At 30.0% G+C, this 22,963-nt stretch overlaps 3 protein-coding genes across 3 annotated transcripts in view; 1 reads left to right on the top strand and 2 right to left on the bottom strand.

Annotated features, from left to right (window-relative positions):
• Window positions 1–634: 634 nt before the first annotated feature.
• PNKP (Polynucleotide kinase 3'-phosphatase) lies at window positions 635–4,755 on the bottom strand. Its single transcript, XM_018446625.1, has 8 exons — window positions 4,589–4,755; window positions 3,233–3,720; window positions 2,831–3,076; window positions 2,689–2,760; window positions 2,082–2,357; window positions 1,642–1,923; window positions 1,507–1,568; window positions 635–823 (listed from the first exon to the last, which is right to left on the bottom strand). The coding sequence occupies exons 1-8, from the start codon at window positions 4,728–4,730 to the stop codon at window positions 700–702; spliced, it is 1,692 nt and encodes a 563-aa protein (XP_018302127.1). The 5' UTR covers window positions 4,731–4,755; the 3' UTR covers window positions 635–699.
• A 1,193-nt stretch (window positions 4,756–5,948) lies between these two features.
• On the top strand, window positions 5,949–12,400 carry LOC108721851 (uncharacterized). Its single transcript, XM_018446627.1, has 9 exons — window positions 5,949–6,011; window positions 7,444–7,649; window positions 8,661–8,912; window positions 9,031–9,126; window positions 10,011–10,118; window positions 11,034–11,123; window positions 11,316–11,560; window positions 11,676–11,835; window positions 12,127–12,400. The coding sequence occupies exons 2-9, from the start codon at window positions 7,445–7,447 to the stop codon at window positions 12,258–12,260; spliced, it is 1,290 nt and encodes a 429-aa protein (XP_018302129.1). The 5' UTR covers window positions 5,949–6,011; window position 7,444; the 3' UTR covers window positions 12,261–12,400.
• A 3,021-nt stretch (window positions 12,401–15,421) lies between these two features.
• The window catches only part of LOC108721844 (translation initiation factor IF-2), a 10,619-nt gene continuing 3,077 nt past the window's right edge, over window positions 15,422–22,963 (bottom strand). The window contains exons 5-11 of the mRNA XM_018446616.1: window positions 22,928–22,961; window positions 21,974–22,162; window positions 21,355–21,520; window positions 20,987–21,095; window positions 20,453–20,581; window positions 19,045–19,086; window positions 15,422–16,202 (exon numbers count right to left, since the gene is read on the bottom strand). Coding sequence (XP_018302118.1) covers window positions 16,120–16,202; window positions 19,045–19,086; window positions 20,453–20,581; window positions 20,987–21,095; window positions 21,355–21,520; window positions 21,974–22,162; window positions 22,928–22,961 — 752 coding nt within the window. The 3' untranslated portion in view covers window positions 15,422–16,119. The remainder of the gene's footprint in view (window positions 16,203–19,044; window positions 19,087–20,452; window positions 20,582–20,986; window positions 21,096–21,354; window positions 21,521–21,973; window positions 22,163–22,927; window positions 22,962–22,963) is intronic.

Genomic DNA, 22,963 nt, shown 5'->3' with positions numbered 1-22,963 from the left:
TCCTGCTGTTCACAGATAAAGAACAGTGACCTTTATCGAATATAAAATTTAAAACTGCTCCTCTCTCTTGTAATCTCCTCTCTCTTCTCTCTTCCTGCAATATTCTTATCAGTAGCTTGTAATATGTAATAATATGTAATAACTTCTGGCACTCTATGCTAGTTGACATTTTAAAGATTGGAAAGGTCATAACTAGCAGACATGTTATGATAATTAAGCATCTGCTGTATATCTGAGTCAATATCAAACATAGTAGTATCAGATAAAAAGACAGAACTCTGTAATCATCAATAAATTAATAATATTCACACAAAAATGTAGGATTAAACAGGGTGTTCCAAACCTGACGGAAATAAAGAAATATACGTGAAATCATTTTTTGAAATTTAAAAATTAATGATTTTCTCGCGTCATTAAAAATAAAGGTTTATATACTAAAAATTTAGAGAATCGCATATTATATAAAATAATAATTCATTTTCCATGAATTCTGAGACACCCTATAAACACTCTGTATCAAATAAATAAATAATCAAATAAATAATTGATTAGGTAATTGAGATAGACTGCAATGAATAATCTAATAAATATTTTTATTGCTAGCGTTACCATATTCATTAAAAATAGATGCGGCGGCGGATTTCAATTTATATCATGCAAGATTTATTTGTTTAAGTACTTTTAAGTAATTTATAGGATTTAATTTTCGAGTAAATACATCTCATAGAGCCTTCGATCCTGCTCATTACGGAAATTCGGAACAAAATTGATTTCCACTATCTCCTTAAAATCTTCTTCTAAAGTTGGCGGTTCGTAATTTTTCCTGCACACAGAATGCGAAAGTTTTGATATTTTATCTATTAGACTTCTGACTAGTCATAGCTATGTTAAGTCATGATATCATAAACAAGAAATAACAAGGTTGAAATTTCTTGACGTCATTTATAAAGAGAATTTAGATAAAATGAAATAATAAGTTCGTTTTAAAACACTTGTACAAATGAATCGAAACTATCCTTATTTCTCCCTTTTTGACAGTCAGAAAATAATCGTAAAAGCTTATTTATGTGTATTTTCACTTCATGTACTTTTTACGATTATTTACCGATTGTTGGAAGGAGAGAGACAAGGATAGTTTCGGTCCATTTTTATAAGTGTTTTAAAAGCAATTTTATTATTTTATTTTATCCAAATTCTCTCTCTTTTAGTTACAAATAGCATGTAAGAAACTTCAGCGTCATTTTTAGCTCACGACATCACGATCCAAAATGGCGCAATAACTGATCAAAGGCCTTAAACGTGTTTATTGAATGATAAATCTTTTCTTTGTTACGATCAAACTAGCTTATCTATTTTTCTTATGTCCCAATAAGTTAAGTTCTAATAGTTTGGTAATAAATAAACAGAGATAACTGTGCGTCCTGATAAAGAAAACTCAAAACTATAGTTATAATATAGAATTTAAAAAAAAATGCATGAAAATATATATATTTAAATTCCACTTACATATAAGAGTGTATAATAATTTCGTTGATTGGAGTGTGGCTTGGATCAGTCAATTCGCGAAACTGCAATGCAATAATTCGACTAAAGCTTTCCGAACATTCCTTCGTACGACGATAGTTAATTTCCGATTATTACCTTATTATTATGTTTAGCGTGTTCTAAACTTGTCGTCATAACAAAACATCTGACCGGGACGTTGCACTTCTTGGCTACCTCTATATATCTCTCTCTGGAAGCTTTGTCAGGATTAGTATTGTCTATAACTACGCTTTTTCTTTCATTCAAGTATTGCTGAACTGCAGCAATACATTTTTGCCAGCTGCCTAAAGTGTCTCTGTTGACGTATCCGTATTCCTTTAGATGCTTTTTTGTAAAATGTGATTTTCCGGAGCCCGGGCTGCCGACCATAAGTATCATCTGTTGACGAAAGAATAATATATGTGTAAACAGAAATTTTATTGCGAATCAAATAATTTTAATTAAATAATCTCTTTTTATACATAAACCTCTCAATATTTAATCTCTAAAAAAACTTTAAATGTAAAAGTTAACATCAGAAGTGTGTTATTGTCTACCTCTTGCTGTTTGAGTGTTAATTCCGCGTCCGCAGGTTTGCATATGTCGGTTTGCGATAGATTTTTTGGATTGAACTTAGGTAACTCATAAGGCGGCGCTTTATGGTTTAAAAAGTGTTCTTCAGGCGTCTTGAATTTGACATCAACATTCAACGCCATTAATCGATCCACACTCGAGTGATCTTTCTTTTTCCTTGGGGCCCAGTTCTTTGGCCGACCAGCGGCATCACCGATGTAAAATGACTTAGCCTTGTCAATTGTGATACCTCCATTTTTCTGCAATTACGTGCATAAACGTCGTGAAATTATTACAAATAGAAATTAGACAATTAAGAAATCACACACACACACACACAAATAAAATATTTATAATTAATTAATATTTATAAAGAACTTACAGACTTAGAATTAGTTATAACTTAATAAAGTAAGAAATGAATTGACAATAAAAAATATACTTCACGTAAGAAATATTTTAATATTGGTATTTAAAAAAAAAGAAAAAATTCCTTAAGAGACTTTTATATTTTAATTCTCTTTGTAAACATTCTAGGACATTCACATAATATTTAATATTATTTTATATATTTAAAAAGATTTTATGTACCTCCTTTTCCAGAAATTCCCACATACCAATTGCTGGCTTTCTATAAATGTTCTTTCCCACAGCAATAAAAACCTACAAAGTATAATGCATAAGTAAAAAAATTATTATTTATGTAAATATTATAATTATAATTATACCATACTTGAATGGGAACGCCGATTTTTTGTACAACTTTCTCGATCTTGCCTTTGAAATCACTGATTTTGAATTTTCCTCTGCTAAGGCCTGCTTGATTTGTAAAGATCACTATTTTGTATCCGTTCATATGAAGCTGCTTCAATTTTCCAGGTACATCGTGATAGAGCAACTGCCAATCATTACAGTCCTTTGGAAACACCAAACCAGATTTAGTTCTTATTAAAGTCCCATCCATATCATATGCAGCCACCTAAAAATAAAATTTATTTTTAACATTAGTGTTTATAAAAATCTTATTAAAAAATATATATATATACATAACTTATAAAAATTCATTGTATTTTTTAATTGATTATACTATTTAAGAATGTATTAAATAAATCTTGTAATTGACAATTAAAATTACTTTTGCTTGATTTTGAACAGATGGTGCTGTATAAATTAACAATTTTCCATTATCCACACTGTCCCACTTTGCAGATGTATTTGAGCTTTCAGTGCTCTGTTCAGAGGACGTGTTAGAACTAGTACTGAATGTTTTCTGATCAATATGTACACCATTCGAAGGTAATTTCTCTTCCTCTTCTCTGTCATTCTCAGATTCTTCGGAGTGATTATCAGAGCAATTATCTGACTTCAACATTTTGGTTTTGCCCTCAGTTTCTTCTGTTTCTGATTCATACGATCTCTTCCTCCATGTAAGGTTGTTCACGCTTGGAGGTGGAATGAACTCTATTTCGAAAGCATGCTTGCCATAGAGCAGCTCCAAGCGATCATTGTGTCTGGCTACAAATTTCACATCCTTCTGAGTTTTAAAGCCATTAAAGCCACAGGCGTGGGGACCTATTTGTTGAACTGTGACGATAGTCTCTGTATAATTTGCGCATAGACGAACTGTTGAAAATAGATTAATGTATTCATTTGTGCTAATAACTTGCAAAATAAAGGGAGAAAATTGTATTAAATAATCTTCAAATTTCTTTAAATTCTTCTTTACTCTAACATTTTTTCATTTAAAACAAACTAAATAAATTAAAGGGCTATGAACCAAAGGTAGATATTTAATACTAAAATTAATAAACAATAAAATTCATATATATTAATAAATGTTTCAATTTATATCGGGTTATTACCAATATTAAATAAAGTGATGATTATTGCAAGTGGTATATAATATAAAAGTTAAAATAAAATTTAACAGTACTAAAACACTCTTATCGATTTTAAACATCATAAAAAAAAGTCAAACAAAGTTTAAAATGTAACAATTATTCATTTAAATCTTAATAATTTATTTAAGACCCTCTCATATAAAAATACTTATTGAAATTCTTTATTGAAATTATTTGTCACGCTATAAACAATTAATTGTTATATCATTAATACTTTATCTACTTTATCACTATTTTCATCATTTAATCAGCTGTTATAATTTTTGTTTTGATGTAAAGTCAAACTTGTTGATTTTATCCTGCAAGACTGTGTTTCAATATTCATATTTTTTTAACTGCTTTACTGAATACATCCAAAAATTGAACGTAACCTCTCTGCAGTGCAGATTTATCGGACTCTTTTAAAAGATCAATCTAGCATCAAGAACAAATCATTCAAAATTCTTATTCATATTCTATCAATGTAATTCTCTTTTACATAAACGAAAATAATTACATAAACGAAAATTCAAGTCACGTGAAGCAAACTCTTATCTTTAATTTGTAAACAATGATGCGGGTAAAAAAGGAATTTCAAAAGATTGTGCGACCTTGTTGTCGCGAGCATTTCGCGTCTGTGATGCCGGTTTCTGGCGAGCGTCCTACGAAAATTGGTGTCTTGTCCGGCAGATAAACATTCGTCGGAATTCCTTCTAAGGTACGTAAATAACAACTCTTGACAGAAGCGCTCATCGCGACACACCGCGAAATGCGAAATTGCGAAAGCAACGGTGACTGTCACCAGTCGCTAGAGGGAGACTCGGTAGTCAACTCAGGGGCGCGAATTTGTGCGCATGCGCGATCTTATCGCTATAAAAAATACTAATGATACTAATTCCTTCACTCGTCTTCAGCTCACGCTCGGTTTTTCACGTGTTATTCATAAATGATTCGGGAAGAGAAAAAAAACTCACGATTTTTTACGTGGACACAAGGCTGAGAAGCGCCCATTTTTTACAAAATACTCGCCAATTTTATAAATAAATAAATTTTATTCTTACGTATATATTTGCTTCTTTTGCTGGCTCAGTAGCCAAACTTATTTTCAAATGCACTATGGCTACGTTTACACCGTGCGCTTAGTCCGCGACCTATACGATAGAAGTCTTTGTTTAACTTACAGGATAAACAAGGACACGTATTGTAGCCTATATATACGCCATGTGATCCATGCGATGTATGTAGTATGTATACACATATGTAGCTAACGCATGCGCGTTCAAAATATACGAATTATGAAAGTGAGAGCTTCGATATTCTATCTCTCTCTTATCTTCGTACACCCTCCATTTACAAAAAAATGTTTGAATAGCAATGTAAGTAATATCTCATATATGGGATATATTCATATAAACTCCGGTTCTTGTACTGTGATTATAGCTAATTCGTGAGAACATTCGTATGATATCCTTTGTATATACGCAGTATCATTATGTAGTATCTCGTGCGGGCTTAAGGCTTAAGGCTCAAGTTTTTTTATGTGCCATGGCCTTTAATCTCTAGAGGAAGCCCCTTTAGGGACTTGACAGTGGCGCCACCTTTTTCGCCACTCAACCCCATGATATTAGGGCTGTTCTTTTTGGCTGAACTTTTGCACCAGTTCATCTTTCTTCCTCTTCTTTCCTCCTGGAGAGAAAAGGAAGAAGGATGAACTGGTGCAAAAGTTCAGCCAAAAAGAACAGGCCAATTGACAAAAAAGTTCTAGTCCTTAAAATAAAAAAGTCGATCAAAAACATGCCGGTCCTCAGAAGGTTAATTAACAAATATGTACATTAACAAATATGATATAATTTATATACTTATACAAATATATCTCCGATACTTTTAGGTATTGAGTTGTATATTTTCAGAACGTACGCAGAATATAGAAATGAACATTATATATGTAAACTAATGCCATCTAGATACGTAATTCTAATTCCGATCCCTACGAATTTGTTCTACAGTTACGAGGAAAACGTGATTTTGTCAGAGGTATTCCTTCTTTTTTACTTAATATTATATTCGATATTATATTATCTGAAAATATCGGATATTTCTATAAATAAATTATATCATATTTGTTAAATATATTTAACAATTATGATAAAACTATATCGTATACAAATTTGAGGTTATCCTTACTTGCGAAAATAGTTTCTTCTTTTTAAGAGGATGCCTAACTACCAACTCCTTAACTAGAACTAAATATGAATAAAATAAATTCGATGTATTTAACTTGCGGAATTCTTTTCTTCTTTTTCTTCTGAGTTTTTTGAGGGGCTTCCAGTCCCTCAACCAGGTGAACCAGGAACCGATTCAGCCGAACGATATTCAGCAGTAGAACCCCTTGATGGTCATCTGACCCTTTTAGGGTCTAGTATCAAGTAGAATAGAATTGAATATAGGGACAGTCTTTGAATGTAAAATCAAGAATGTATATTTATAAACTGTGTGTGTCTGCAATGTGTTAAGCCTTACATTGGTCTGCACTCTGCAGGCATGTTATACTATACTCGAGAATTGTATGGATCAATTCCACTTGCGAGTAAACTTATATAGCAAACGTAAAATTCGGAGAATATTCGAGACATTGTAACTCTATTATTATCCTTTTTATGTATTTAATAATATAAGAGTTGAATTTTTTGGGATATCAAACTTTTCAAATTTACTTTGCATCTTCTACCATGAAGAATAACTTCGAAATTGTATATATAAATATAATATATAATTTTTATATAATAATATACAAGATGTTTTATTTAAGTGATACAGTTAATTATTTTCAAAAAGAGTGTTTTCGAAAAAATGTAAAAAGGAGATAAATAATGATAAAATTAATTTTCGAAAATCGATTTTTCAAGATTACATGATTATTTTTTTTATGAATTTATATTTTTTTTACATAATTATTCTACGGAAATATATTTTTTACTTAATATGATTCTTCTAGTTATTTTGCATATAAAAGTATTAAATTATCAAAAAATCTATAATTCACAAAAAAGATATTCATCATGTTTACATTTTTATATCTTATTCTGACATATTTTGATGTAAAATCTAATTATTGCAATGGTTATAAATTTTTGGAAGAAAAAATTTATTCAGCGTCCTTTATCCATCTTCTTGAAATTTATATCACTTGAAATTCATAATTTTTACTTATGTTACATGATTGGTACGTTCAGGATATCAATCATATAACTTTTCCTTTAAAATGAAACAAGAAAGGTGAAAAATTTCTCCATTAATTTCATTAATAAAAATTTTCACTTTTTACATTTCTGCCTCAGGGAAAAATCACATGGATCTGAAATCATAGTTATTAAAAAATGTTATTAGGAAATATTTCAAATTGCCATGTGATATGCAATAATTTTCTTTAAAAATACCAAAATATAATTTATGTTTATTCAAACAGAATGACTGACGGAAAATTTTACGCAGTCGTTGAATTTGAAGATGGTCATCAAATGATTCCATGTAATTGGTTGGATCTAAATGTAATGAAAGCCGTTTGGCCAAATTTTACAAATTACAAGCGATATGACAAAGCGGTGAAGTTAATGGAAGAGCCGGAATCTACTTGGATTAAACATCCCATTCGAAAAATATATGGAATATATAGTAAGTATATATATATAATGTTATATTATATTCTTCTCTGAGATACTTTATCGTTACTTTTCGATATACGTATAATATCGGGTTATTGTAGATAAAATGGCCGTTTTTAATAATTAAAATTTTCCTGCCGAGTAATTTAGCTTCTTTTTCATACAAGTATCATTACATGAATGATTTATAAAATATATGCATAAATCTTATTTTTATCACAGTATTTACATTGTTAAAAATCGCTGTTTCCTCGACATGGAAAGTAAGAAAATGCGGATAATATTGCTGTATGAATTCAAACATAGTCATAATGCGGCCGGGACAATATAAAGTATAAATCCTTCTGTAAATGATCAAACTATCAGACGTTGGTTCGAAAAGTTTCGGTCTGGTGATACGAACTTCGACAATTTGCCTCACGGCTTTAGGCCGTCAGTAGTTGGACAATATTTTGAAAGATATGATTGAAGTAGACTCACGTTTATCAGTTCAAGATATTGCGCAGCATCAATATTTACTATTCGACTGTTCACCTCAAAGTTATGGGGAAAGTGAAAAAATTTGACAATAGACGTGGCACGTTATTATTCTATGATAATGCTGGACCGCATTCTGCAAAACTAAAAAAAATTATTAGAATAAACGCAAAATTCCCCTTACCTTTTTTATTTTCCTGATCTTTCTCCAACAAATTACCACTTGTTTAAGCATCTGAGTAGCTTTTTACGTGAAAAAATATTCCAAATAGAAAGTGACATGAAAGGTGCATTCAATTTGCTCTTCTAATTTCTATATAAAAGACATTGATGCACTTGTATTACGTTGGAGAAAGAGTATTGGATGGGAACTATTTCGATTAACAAGATGTATATAAAATATGTCGAATGAAAATTTAAATTCAAAATTAAAAATAAATGGCCATTTCGTCTGCAACATTAATCTAATATTAATATATTTTTATATTTTTTAATAATATACAACAATAATACATGTTTTTATCAGGATTATATTATGTTGTAGCTAATTATACAGTGGCACAGCAAAAGTTAAAAGAAGCTGAAAAATTGTCAAATTTGAGTTCCAGTACGGAAAAAGAAAAGTATCTTAAAAAAACAAGAAAAATTAGAGCTGCTAAACTCTTGGACAGTGATGACGAACTGTCAGATGACAATTCTATTAAAATCCTAAGCCCTCCTATAAAAAGACATTATTCCATGTGTCTCTCTACATCTATTGCAAAAAAACAGAAAATCGCAAAAAATATACAAGAAGGTAATAGCACAAAAACATTAACAGAAATAAAAAGTAGAAAAGAGTATTAATTGTAGAAATAATAAACTAAGAAAGAATAGGATGTTTCAATAATGAAGTATCATTTTATGCATTACAGATTTGAATCGCATTCATGATATAGAATGTCTAAGCACAGAGAATATTACAATGTTAGATGATTGCAACGTAAAAAAAGAAAAGGAAGATGAATTAGGTATGTACAATTTTTGTCGAAATAAATTTCAATGGTAAGACTAATTTGTATAAAGTATACGTACACTCGAGGACAATGATTTATCCCCTCCTACATATAAGTAAAACAAGATAAAAGATGTGTCTATTTATCTCTATCTATAAGAATCAAATATGTCATCATATATGATTTTATATTTTTATTAAATCTAGGAGAAAGACTATTATTCACGGATACATATTTTATATGCTTTATATCATAAGTACATACACAAATACGTAGATATACTTGCACTTTTATATGTAATACATACATATATATATATCCATCATTATTATTGCGCGAACAGTTAATTTTTGACACATTTTATAGCAAATTTTCTATCAATTTTTCCCGTACATTATAATCTTTATATTATTAACAATTAAAAAGCTTTCTTGTAAAGTAAATTTAAAAGGATAAATAATCAAATCATATTCTTTTTAATTTTTGTATTTTATTTTCATGGAATATAAAGTTGAATATAAAGTAAAGTAATAATGACATATCAAAGAAAGATAAAAAATACGCAAACAAGGAAAAATATTTAAATTTGACATTAAAATTTTCTGAATAATACCAATACTGAGATAATAGAAAAGTATTGAATTTTTTTGTTTCACAATTACGAAAACATGAAATAATTTTAAATGAGATATTGAATTCAGTAATAATGTACGATGGCAATTATAATTTACAAGAGGTGGCTACATACGACAAAAATAAAACTATCGAAATATTCTATTTCATTCTATTTTCTATAATTTTGTATTTTACAACATTGATAAAAATATAAATATATAATTATACATTTAGATTGATCAATTTTAAAATTGTACATAGCAATAATGTTAACATCCTTTCAGCTTCACAAAATATATCCTTTGTCAATATAGAAGACATCCATTCTGGAAACAATGATAATGACAGTAATAAAGACCCACTCTCAAATTCGAACTTGAATGAAAAACAAGGTTAGTATGCAATCAATTTTTATTTTTCCTTCCATTTTATACGATTAACAATGAATTTATTTCTTGTACAGTCATAATGTTATCTATTCTAAAATAATTATATTATGCCGTTATCCAGAAAATTAATTGCGTTACATTAACGTTATAAATAAGAAAATGTAACATCGTTACACATTCATTAATTACAAAAAAGTAATTGTAACGATAACGACGCTACAAGTAACGCGCTACTTATTAACTTTAGTTCTTGAATAAAAAGTGTGTAAAGAGTATAATGAGAGTTTAATACATTTTTCAATATTTTTGGTGAATATATATGTTATACATAATCTTATATTTTGGAGGTTTTCGTTCAAAGACCAAATCGACATTCTTTCGATTTTATTTCGACAGTCGACTACTATACAGTAAATCACGAATAAAGCACTAAATACAAGCCTTATCAGCCTTATCGAGTCTTAAATCAGTTTAAAGATGTTAGTTCATCACAATCTAGACACTGTTGTCACGTCTATTAAAAAATTATCCCTTATATTGCGATTTTCTCAATATTTGTAATTTAAATAATTATGATAAATATTTTGCAAATGGGATAGAAGAAGAATACATTTCATAATTCGGAGACTTAAAAAGAATTGTTTAAACTCTTTATGCTGAGAAGATTTAAATATTGTTTTGAAAGATTGATTCAAGAATATATTTTTAACTTGAAAATATTAATCGAAATTGAAGCAAAAAATCCATTGAAATTAACAGAAATTCAAAAAATTTTCGACTTTTCCGACATCGAAACGACGTTTTTTCGATGAACTGTTTCTGACTAAGTAGATGATTACATAATTATCGTATATGTAACCAAATCAATGTTAAAATTATAATGAAATAATAATGATAATATTATTTTTTTATTTTCAGATCCACAATGTGATAAAAATTCATCTAACGTTGAAGAAAAAAACGAAGATGATAATAGTGAGCCATTAGCAGTGCCAAGTTTCGAACAAAGTTAGTATATGCAATTATATATATATATATATTCACTATATTTATTTATTGTACGTATATTATAATTTACTCTTGAACAATTTTGCATAATATTTTTCTTAATCTGTCGAATTTTTTAAAGATTTAATATTTTATGGGATAAAAGTAAATATCAATTAAATATACAAATAAAATGTTTTTAATGTCTTACAGAAGTTAACAATTTTCAACATTTTGTCATACGGAAACTAGTAAATATAGAAAAAACTTTAAAAGTAATAGTAAATGATATGAACCTATTTCAAATGACTGTTTTACAAAAGCTTGCAATTTCGAACAATGTAGTGGAAAACAAAGAAAATATTGATGTTTTTACTGATTTACCGTTGAAAGACGAAAATGATTTAAAAATAATGGAGACAAAATTAAAAGAGGATTCAGAGTATCGAAATCAAATGGTAGGTCTAATGTTTGTATTTCAATATTATAAAGTATCTTCGAAACAATGAAGGATAACAATTTGTGATCTACTCAATAAATTAAAAAAGTAATCCTAATTTTTAATAATTGTAGATTAAACAATTGAATCGTGTAACATCTGAACATATTAGATCATCTTGCATACGATTGGCAAGAGTCACATTATCAAATGAACTGGCAATAAAATACAGTTGGCATGGAGCGAAAAAGAAACTAGTTTTCTCAGCACTGGAGATATGCAAAGTAATTATGAGTAAGTAAAGTTTTTTTTTTTTTACAAAATCTTTATATTTACTAAATAATATTATTATTTCTTTACAAATATCCGTAAATATCTAGTGTTTATTTCAATAAATATTTAGTGTTTATCTCAATAAATGTTTATAATTATAAATATTTTTTAGTTAACTCTCGTATATATTACGTAATATACTCGTAAATAAAGTATACAATAAATTATCACTTCTTAAAAATTACTTAGATATCTGTTCTAATTTGTTAAGAAATAATGAAGGTCTAATGAAAAAAATGTTATTTTTTCCAGTTGTGTTGCGAAATTCACATCCAAATGCAACAGACGACGAACTTACAGGTCCTATTAAAGTATGGTTAGCCCATGCAAAAGAACGCTTGAATAGAGTAAAAGAATTGCAAAAAAATATGGATGATACTCATTGATATATGTATATTACACTTTATTTTATTTTTCTTTCTTTTGACAAAGTAGAATGCTACTTTTCGTACTTCTCTCTATTCAAGTTCTATATTATTTTCTGTAGAGCCTTTTGAACAAAGAATAATTAAATGCCTTCGATCTCCTTTACGAATATAATACACATATACAACATATACGTGTATTATATATACATATAAAATTCATAGTTTGAACTGAACAATTGTTGTCTTTAGTCTTTTCGTCTGTACGTGTTAAATAATAAAACTGTAATTTTAAGAATTCTATCTAAAAATAGTACATGTATTATATATATATATATATACATAATTATTGATTATGTTAATCGACAAATTAAAGATATTCTAAATGAAACACATAAGTATCTTTTAATCAATAAAATATCTAACTAATGTTACTAGATTTTTATCAGAATATGTATTAAATATTTTATCGATCGAAGTGCATATATCACATAATTTTGTATTTAAACCTTAAATTCGTATATAACGGTCTTTATAACAATGAACAATATTATCTTTATTTCTACTCGCTAAAAGAATGAACCTGAAAAAGATTTGTAACTCGTTCTTGGTATTAAAATATTTAAAACCATCATATGTAATGTAGCGATATATAATAAACAGCTTTTATTTTTGCATCCCAATGTTAACATTTCATACACAATTTAATATTAAAAACATATAAATTTATTTACAAAGTTAACAGATAAAAGTTAGGATCTATATATAAAAAATAAAAATTGAAAATTCATGTTTCTTTTTTTGAAAACTAAAACTAAAACAAAAACGATAATCCCTCTTCAAATTTAAGAGTTCTACATCAAATAATCTTAAAAAATATAAACTGGAACCAGAACCGTTAAGATAATCGACAGCAAGATGAGACAATTAAATGGCCAGGAAGAATCATTCAAGAAAAAAAGAGCAAAATTTCTTATACAAATATAATTCATATCTCTAAAATGCGACTCCTATTCACCTGTACAAAGCACGTGATGTATGGAATATATTATATCTGCGAGATGTACAATGCTAAAACAGCAATAAATATATATAAGTATACTATATATTAATATATACTATAGATATATACATATATTATTAGTATATACTTTAAGTATATTATTGGTATATACTCCCCAAATTTTTTGGAGCGAAAATAAACTCTTTAGAGTGAAAATTGTCACTTTTCTAAAAAGTGAAATATTTTCACTCTCTCGGAGTGAGATTTCACTCCAAGAAAATTAAAGAGTGTACTACTAGAAATATACTATTAATGTACGCAGCATTAATATATTCATGATTAATTCTAGCTCACCAGGTTTGTGATTTTTCTGGTTCTCATGATTGCGATATCGGTCATGCGGTGATTTATAATCGATGATTCCATGTGGATGATGATCTCGTTGAGCGTCACAGTTGTTGCCGTTATGATCAACCTAGAGAAAGCAACATCGATAAATCAAACAGGAGCCGAGCGGTCAAACTGTGGAATCAATTTCGCACTCGTCTGAGAGATTTAAGCTAATTTTGTCTATATCTTTACGAAGTGTCGTTTGCAACATTGCTCGTTTACTCAAAATCGTGTCTACTTGATTATCGAGTGAATCAGTTTTCATTTCCTTTGGCGCCTCCCTAACTTTAGCGCTTTTAGTTATTTCTCTCGGTCTAACGTCCGCCGTGCGCGTTAAAAACGGCAAGATAATTCATCTATGGGAGAGCATATTGTAACGATAACGGTTGTTAACTGCGAATATACTTGTGAAAGGTGTGAATTTATGAATCTTCCACTCGTCTTTCTGATGTATCTTTATTCAGTCGTAGTGATTTTATCTCACTCCCTGTGCTACATCTTTATAAGAGACATAAAAATAAAGAAACGCAATTGGGCTTGTTACAATATCGAATGGAATCTACTTCTCAAGCAATTCGATCGCTTGTGATACATTAGGACGCCTTTCAAAGATCCGCTGTATTGCAATTAATTGTCATTACGTTTGTTATTTCGCTAAATTCACTTTTACACTCGATAAATGCAGTAGTTCGAAGTTCCGTCTATTAACTAATTAATTCGATTACTCTTATAATAAATTCTGATAGATATATATATGTATATATACATAAATATATAAATATATGTCCTCTTCGGAAATAGATAGCTGTTCACAAAGAATGGATAGATATTTATTTGTATTTACTCACCTGAGCTTTTGGGTTGAGGTATACTCGAGCATTTGACTTTCATTTCTAATATTTAGTGTTTCGCATTGCGCGCGTTAGTTTCATTACTTTTCTTGTTTGTTCTCTTTCCCATTCTCATTTTCTCATGTACTTCACATTAATATTTATCATTGATTGACAATCATCTTTGATTTATCGTTATTCGGTTTCAGGTGGTACGCAATTTAAAAAAAAAATTGTGTGCACAAAAAAGTACTTTTTATATAACAAGTTATTCTTTCTTTACTTATTTTCCATATGAATTGTACATATATGATTAACAAGGTGAATTTTAAGTAATTATTTATAAACTTAAGGACTTTAGCTAATTTCTACTGTTTTCAAGTATATGTATAATTAACGAAAATAATTTTACTCACTTTGAATGCCAGTCTAATTAACGCAATATTAGATTTCGATAGTAGAATACGAATGGTACGAATCTTCTAACTTTATTAAAATTATTTTTAAACTATTTTGAATAGCGCTAACTGGACTGCATCCACTATTTATTCGATTTGTCTTTTCTCTTTTAAGTGAGGGTGGATGACTTAGCAAATTTGACGTGTTTCTTGCTGGAAGAACGACACTTTCTGTCTCTCACCCTCTGACTTTCATTCATTGTTTGTTAAGTATCTCAGCATGTTGCTACGCCTGTGAAATAAACTTGATTTTCATCAAATTTGGTCATTATTAGTACTTTTAAGTACCTTCCGCTGCTTAAACTCCACATGTTCTACAATTACACTCATGATATTACTCTGTAATTGTACTCGAATGATACTGCTCTATAATTGAACTCATATGACTCTATAATAAACTTATTATATTGCTCTATAATTGCATTCGTATCATATTGTACTCATATATTGCTCTATAAATATATTTATATCATATTTCTTAAGTAATAATATTCAAATAATATTGTGTACTAATAATGATTGAACTTTTAGAAACTAAGAGATGTCGGGCCTTATCTGGGCTTGTCAATTATTTCCAACGCTACGTTTACGTATGACTCAGGGGTGAAATATTCCTGAAATAGTAACGTTATTTTGAAATTAATAGATATGTGAAATTTGTTATATGCTTTTAGAATAAAATCTTTAAACTTACAAACACTTTCACAAACTCACATAATTTTCTTCAAATGTTATCTAATTTTTACTTTTACCTTTTTCTAACTAAATATTTCTAACTGGACATTATGATTTCTTAAATGAGTCTTCATCTTTCGTCCATGTATTTTACAGTTCAGAGTCGATTTTTCCTTACTGAAAACGTCGAAGAAGAGGTCAATATCCGTTTCAACAATTTTTAACATTGAATATATCTCTAATTAATCTTCGACTCTTACAAAATCGCCACATCTTTAAGACTTACTCTTTCTGAGAAATCTTTCATTCTAGACTGCTTACAATCTAACAATGCTTTCGATACCTTCGTTAAAGAAAAAATCGACTGCAAACGATCGAAGAATTCATAGACGAAAGAATGGCTCGGTCCGAAATGGCATTTAATCTACCATGTTTCCTAAAAATGTTCACATATATACCTACTTTTTATTACTATATTACCGAGATAATCTTTCGTCTCAATTATCATACTTATTCGCCCATATTCAGTCTTTTTGATTAGCTTGTCTTCCTAGGGCAGTTGCTGGTTTTTGCGTGTTTCTCGTCCACTTTTTCTCTGTTTCTCGTGCTATAAGGTAAGGTGACAATAAGGGTAAGGGTATAAGTCTTTGATGTATTGATGTTCTCGATCTTCATTTTTTTTCAATGTTTCTTTCATTTTCATCGAGCGATCGTTTACAATAGATCGGGACATAACAACATGATGCGCTATATAGAGTTATTCGTAAAAGATGTATCATATACAATAAACAGTACAAATTATTTCAAGCGAGTTTCGTTAATTAATATAAAATAATGCACGACAGAGGATTAGACATTGTATAGCTGCATTATTAAATTCATTATACTATTCGACTCCTGGTCGGATTCTCTGCTGGGAAAAGAAATCTCATACCGAGACTCACATTTTTTTCTGCAATCGTAGCTAATCGTTAAAGAAAAGACAACAAAATTCCTAACTTTGTTAAATCTCATGAAAAATTATTTCATAAGAATTTAATTAATTTAATTGTTAATTGACGATTATCCAGTATGACATTGATAAACTGCTAATGACTGATCATCGATGACGGTCGGTGACCGTGACGGTTATTTGCCCAAGTTGTAGATTGCAGAATTATTATTTATGTAATCATAAGTTATAAAATGGATGAATCTAATATTAACAAAAAATTACAGTAAACAATAAAATTTTGGCAAACAAGTATTACAATAAGTTATAAAATATTTCCAATAGTTTCAAAATAATCTTCAATATTTTCAATTAAATCTAATTGAATAAACTTTAGATATCAGTTAATCAAAATGAATAAATGTTAAGACATATATATTAAGAAGTGCTTATGTCAGTGTTTAACGTTATTCTCCTTCTAAGCCTTCAGGGATAGAGTACACAATTCCATATATCGCGTGCTTTGCCATAACTTTTCCTCTCCACAAAAAAAGGGTTTATTTATGATTTCTATTTACAAAACAGGACGCCGACTTTACAGTGTCGTCGTTATCGCTTTTGTCATTGCTGATTTCTTTTTAGTTATTACTGTTGTGATAAATTACGCTACGCAAATAGTGAAGAAAACGGTCGAGAAAATTAATCGCTCGACCGGGACTTAATTCTAGATTGTCGTACAGGCGACGTAGTGAAATAATTGTAGTGTGTATTAATTGCTAATTGTCAAGTATAAAATATGTATTCCCTATATCGTCAAGCAATATATATCAATCAAATTCATTCAATGTGCACGAGACGAAGACAAAGCAAGCGGAAGTGAAAAAAATCTTGGGAGCAAAGTGACGCGGAGCAGTGACTTAGGAAAGCTGGGAGTCACTGAGAAGATCTTTTGAAAATTGTTTAAAGTAAAATAATTCTTCCAATACATACGTCAATTGAAAAAGTGCATTCAGCAAAAGACAAGGTATATTCATATATAAAATAATTACGAATATATATATTATATGTCTAACAGTATTAATTCCCAACTTTTTTGATACGTGTGATCAGATCAGTTTTTGCGAAAAGCGAGATAAATCCCTCGCTATACAAGCGTGTGCATTCCAATTTTACAATTTTACGTCACCTTGCTTCAAGATTCCTCGATTGTCATCGTTCTTCTATCAACAAATGTATTTCGCAGTTTTAAAAGGAGAAAGCATTATTCCCTTTATCGTGCGACGGGAGATAGATTCGATCTGTTTTCTACGTTTTTTTTTTCTTTTCGCCTGGGAGAATTGTTGTCTACTTAGATACAAAATTAATGAGCGGATATTGATTAAGTGACGGATATCTTTAATAACGTCGCTGAGACTGGGCGTTTTGGTAACCAGCACTGCCACCTGGAAACAACCATAGCTCCTCCGTTCCATTACTCGAGAAATATAATTAGTGTTCTTGCTTCTCTACATATACATAAAACTGAACGGCCTACTTATATAGATCCTTGTACGATATCGCTACCAATTCTTTACCTGCCTACTATTTTTTTCGACGTTTTCGACGTGTGTATGTGTATGTGTACAATGAATGTATATCACAACTTCATTTGTCTTTGATTCTTAAATACTGGAAAAAATGGACTTCTTGTAGATTAGCTCTGTGATGCAAATATCTTTGTGGACAGTCTTTTAATCTTATTAACGCTAGAATATTGCAAAAATATCATGTTCAAGTGGATAAACTTATAAGAATCTTTCTTTGCTATTATGATTTTGTAATATCGCAAATGCTCTTGTAATAATATAAACGCTTTTTTGTAGAACTGCAAATACTTTTAGTACTGCGAGTGTTCTCGTAAGACATATTGCAACAAACATTTCGGTGTACTAAGAATAGCTGTTGATAATGTCGTTATTAAATATTTCTTGTAATGTTGCACTCGTACCTAACGCATAACTAGATAATTAAATTAATATCGTCTATAATAGCCCTACAGGTACATATATTTTTTGCGTTACAAGTCGTTACATTGTGTTCAGTACTGACTGTAATTTTCACTTGGTTTTTAAACGACATGGTTTAACTAAATTTGATTTCTGACCTTATAATTTAGGAAATCGCAATTCTCAAATTCATAAATCTCTCGGAATCATCTTTAATAATGTCTTTGATTATTGTTTTGTATATAATGAAATTTCACCGATTAATTATCCAAAAGTTTCCTAAATTTTATAGAATGCCCTACACTTTTCAAAAGTACGTACAAATCTTGCATATAAATTAATACACTAACATATGTCGTTTATGATATCTTTTTTGTACTTTCTGATGTTTCTTTTGTATGTTATATATTGTTACTTATTTAGTATCTTTCACGTATAGATTCTACATAAACACAATTTCCTTTTCCAATCGACTTAGCTAAATTTGTTTTCCTCTGATCAATGAACTTTTCTGAACTGCGAGTTGTACTTACCATAATCCTGTTTCCCATAAACACCGTCCTGACTCGGATAATCTGTAATCACAAGAAAAACGTATTTATCAAACAACGCTTCATGAAAAATACCGAAAATATAGAAGCGAATGACTCAGACGAGAAATATCTGAAACGAGTCGAACGAAATAACGAAAAAAAAAAAAAAAGCTTTATCGTGATATAACGGTCGATTTAACGACGAAGCAGTCATAACAAAATAAAAAACAGAGTGCATCTCCACGAGGAAGTGACAGTTCGTTAATCAATTATAATCGTTAATATCGCGTAATTGCTTAAAACAATTTAAAAACATTTTCTTACAAATTAAATAAACTGCGAAGAAATCTTTATTGTAATATTGAATTACAGATTAAGAAATCCAAGATATATATTATAAATAAAATCAGATGATAGAAGATATATTAAAAAAGAATAATAAAAGACTTAACGTGATAATTTATACACTTATACATATTTTTTGTTTTAGGTGAGAAAGAAATTGCACATATCACGGACCTTGTAATCCTGGAGTGAAAGATGGCAGGAGGCAGTGCTGCAGTGCTAGTGTCTCGATGAAAGGATCCGTATCCAATTTTTGTGTGATTTCTTAATATGTTCAAAATGGGATGTGTAACTCTGCGCAACTCATTCGCATCGATCGCGAGTAGAATACAATTCAGAGAAAAAAAAAACTGTTCGAAATTCTACACAGATCTAGAATCCAATATAAAAATCCAAATATCCGAGAAGGAATAACGATATAAGAAAATTTTAAGAACTTAAAAAAAATTCCAATTCTAATATATATTGAGACTTCAAGAAATTCAAGTATGAGTTTCTAGAACATAGATCGATGATCGGATAAATTGACCGTGCGTTTGCTCTCTTCTCTGTCGTCTAAACCAGAACGTTTCTCGTCTGAATCGAATCGTGCTTTATTGCTTATGCTTTTATTGCGGAATCGTGTTAACTCCGATGTAACCCGGAAAACAAAAACATTAGGTGGCGATCTTCAAGAACTCATCATCGGGACATAAAATTATTTGTCAGAAAAGAGTATCACATCATATACAACATACAATATCTTAAATTCAATGTTTTGCTAGAAGTTTTACATGGAGAACAAAATAAACTATTTATTGTCATAATAATCTGATACTTTACTAACTTTTCTCATGGAAAATTTATAATTAATATTTCATCAAGATTAATAATCATTTAAATTCCCTATCATGAGACTTTGTGACATAATTTATGATATCGTGACACGTCTTTGCTGGAAATCTCTCCGAGCAAATAATTCAATATTCCATCTCTATGATAAATGAGTCCTTAAGGATCGCTCCAACGGCCGTAGTTAATGAATTGTATAATGTGAACGATGACAGCGAACGAAACAACTAACCATAAGGTTGCGTCGAGTAACCCCGGTTGATTATGTTGGCATTAGATCGGTCGTCATATGGGTTAGCAGAGACATAACCGGCCCCGCCCCCCGGTCCCGCGGTTGACACTGCCTCCTGCTGGTAATCAGCTAGACATGCATTATGTAATATTAATAACTGTATATGGTGTCCTGCCGACCTACTCAATTCGACGCTCGAGTACTCGATTAGTGGATTATCGCACGTTTTGAGTACTCACAATCAGTACTTGAGACTGTCGTGAAAAGTACTGTCAACGTTACACGAAAAATGCGTCAAGCTTAATCAATTCTTCATGATCTGAATTTTTATTTGAAATTATTACAGGAAGGTCTATATCACTTTTGGAATTAAAAATTTAAAGATCTGAAGATTTTGGAAAAAAAATAACTTCGAATTATTAGATCATGAAGAATTGATCAAAATTAATTAGCGAGAGACAAAGATACATAAAATGTAATAGAAAAACAATGACGCATGTCGCATATAACATCTCTTTAATGTCTACAACTCACCTGACGGCGGAGCTTTACCGTAACTGTACGGATCGTTAGCGCCGAATCCTGCAGCTGGAACTGATGACGCCCCGCCATATCTGCTATCTGCTGCGGACGGTGGATAACCCTGAAATCAAGAGAGACAAAATAATGGCGGATTCCTTTGATTGAAAAAACACAATTAACAATTTTTTAATTAACATCAATAGAAAATTCTATTTCGAGATTTTACAATTACGTAATTATTTCAATTTATTTGGAATAATTTAATTAAATTTAATGCTCAAAAATCTAGAATGTATTCTAGTACTCAAATGATTGAAAATAATTCGTATTTATGGATTGTTTTCAGAATTGTCTCATATTGTCGTATCAAGTTCATTTACCGTTTGTCCATAATCCTGGGGCTGCTGGTAGCTCTCATAGCCCTGATAAGACTGCGTGTAGCCTTGCTGTGAGCCATAGCCACCGCTACCGTATCCTACTGACTGTTGCTGCTGCGGTTGTTGTTGGCTGCTGTAAGCGTTACTTGAACCTCCGTAACCGCCTTGGCTATTATCATTCAAAAGGAAAATGTATTGTTAATATATTCATTTTCTTTATGTCTTATTAATATATACTTATATTAATTAGTTTTTTTACTTCTATGTGTAAAATATAAATTTAACTATTTATTAAATGTATTATTATATCTTCAATATTTTTGAATTTGTTATTAATATCTATAAAGTTTCTCGAACATATTTCTCTGTATATATGTGTGTATATAATTCTATTATATACATTGTCTCATTAAATATCCTATTTAATAAACACTAATACATTTAAAATTTAAATATTACAAATATATAAACTCGCATAAAAAATTAATTTTGATTAATGTTCGATATTTAGTAAACACATGACTGAAACTACATATATACGTCAATTTTATTTTCAATCTTTAATTTTCAAGAAAAAATGCTTTTGATGTTACGATAAAAAGAAAGTTTCTATGATATTCACCTAGGCGGTTGAGTGGCATAACCATTAGATGGTTGGGAAGACGGCTGATCGAAGCGTGGCCTTTTGGAGGGTCCACTCGAGCTAGGTGGGCCTCCTCCTCGTTTTGTAGGGCCACCACGTCCACCAGTCCCCCGACCACCACGATCAGCGAAGCCACCTCCACGACTAGGTCCACCCCTGCTTGATCCTCTGAAACAATGAATTGCATTTGAATAAAAATATAATTCGAGCACATTAATAAAATTCTCTTTAATCTTTACAAGATGGGAGCATCATTATAATGTATTTTTCATATGGACTACATTTACACGGTTTATGAAACTGGCCAATCATAGCTATTCCTCTGAAGAATGGAATAACTGTGATTGACCAGTTTCATAACATCGATGTAATAACTTCAGCGTAAATCAAGTCGTGTAAACGTAGTCATTGTAATTCCTATGCTTGCTCTTGTCATCAATGCTTGTTTTACCTATTCCTAATACTAAAATTAACTGTTAAGTAACTATCAGTGACTACATATATTCACAAATAAAAACTTATGCCTAATCTTTATTAATAAGCTTTATTCGCGCTTTACCACTTGTGTCTTATAGTGTAGACGTCTTATTCGATTCTCAAAGTTTTATATGTATTTTTTTATCATGACTTCTCGACGTCAAAAATACCTAAGTTTCACAAAAATTTCTTTTTCCGACTGTCAAGCCTTCGTATTGGATCTACTACTTTGAATTTTGAATTCAGCAAATTCAAAAACTTCTTATAACATATATTTATTAAGTTATCGTGTATCATCCAATAAACTGCTAGAACTTAAGAATAAATTTGCGATATATTCACACGTATAAAAGATTTTTTTTGAGAAGTTTTCAAAAGAAAAGTAACCATTATTACATAAATAATTTTATTCAGGCTTAAATAAATAATTTTGGAGTTAAGAGTTAACTCTCTCACCTGGATCCTCCTCTACCCCTATCCATGCCGCGACCT

Source organism: Mycetomoellerius zeteki, unplaced genomic scaffold, assembly GCF_001594055.1.
Source record: "Mycetomoellerius zeteki isolate Tzet28-1 unplaced genomic scaffold, Tzet1.0 scaffold186, whole genome shotgun sequence".
NCBI lineage: Eukaryota > Metazoa > Arthropoda > Insecta > Hymenoptera > Formicidae > Mycetomoellerius > Mycetomoellerius zeteki.
Note: the sequence above shows the minus strand (reverse complement) of the source record. Positions and strands in the feature narration are given on the sequence as shown.

Bases quoted from the DNA above. Each gene is read 5' to 3' on its own strand.
- PNKP (XM_018446625.1), bottom strand. From the start codon at position 4,730: ATGAGCGCTTCTGTCAAGAGTTGTTATTTACGTACCTTAGAAGGAATT. The intron at 3,077-3,232 runs GTAATTTTAATT...TTTTATTTTTAG, and splicing joins CTGTTCAAAATCAAGCAAAA to GTGGCTGCATATGATATGGA. The intron at 2,358-2,688 runs GTACATAAAATC...ACGTAATTGCAG, and splicing joins GGGAATTTCTGGAAAAGGAG to AAAAATGGAGGTATCACAAT.
- LOC108721851 (XM_018446627.1), top strand. From the start codon at position 7,445: ATGACTGACGGAAAATTTTACGCAGTCGTTGAATTTGAAGATGGTCAT. The intron at 7,650-8,660 runs GTAAGTATATAT...ATTATGTTGTAG, and splicing joins AAAAATATATGGAATATATA to CTAATTATACAGTGGCACAG. The intron at 8,913-9,030 runs GTAATAGCACAA...TATGCATTACAG, and splicing joins CGCAAAAAATATACAAGAAG to ATTTGAATCGCATTCATGAT.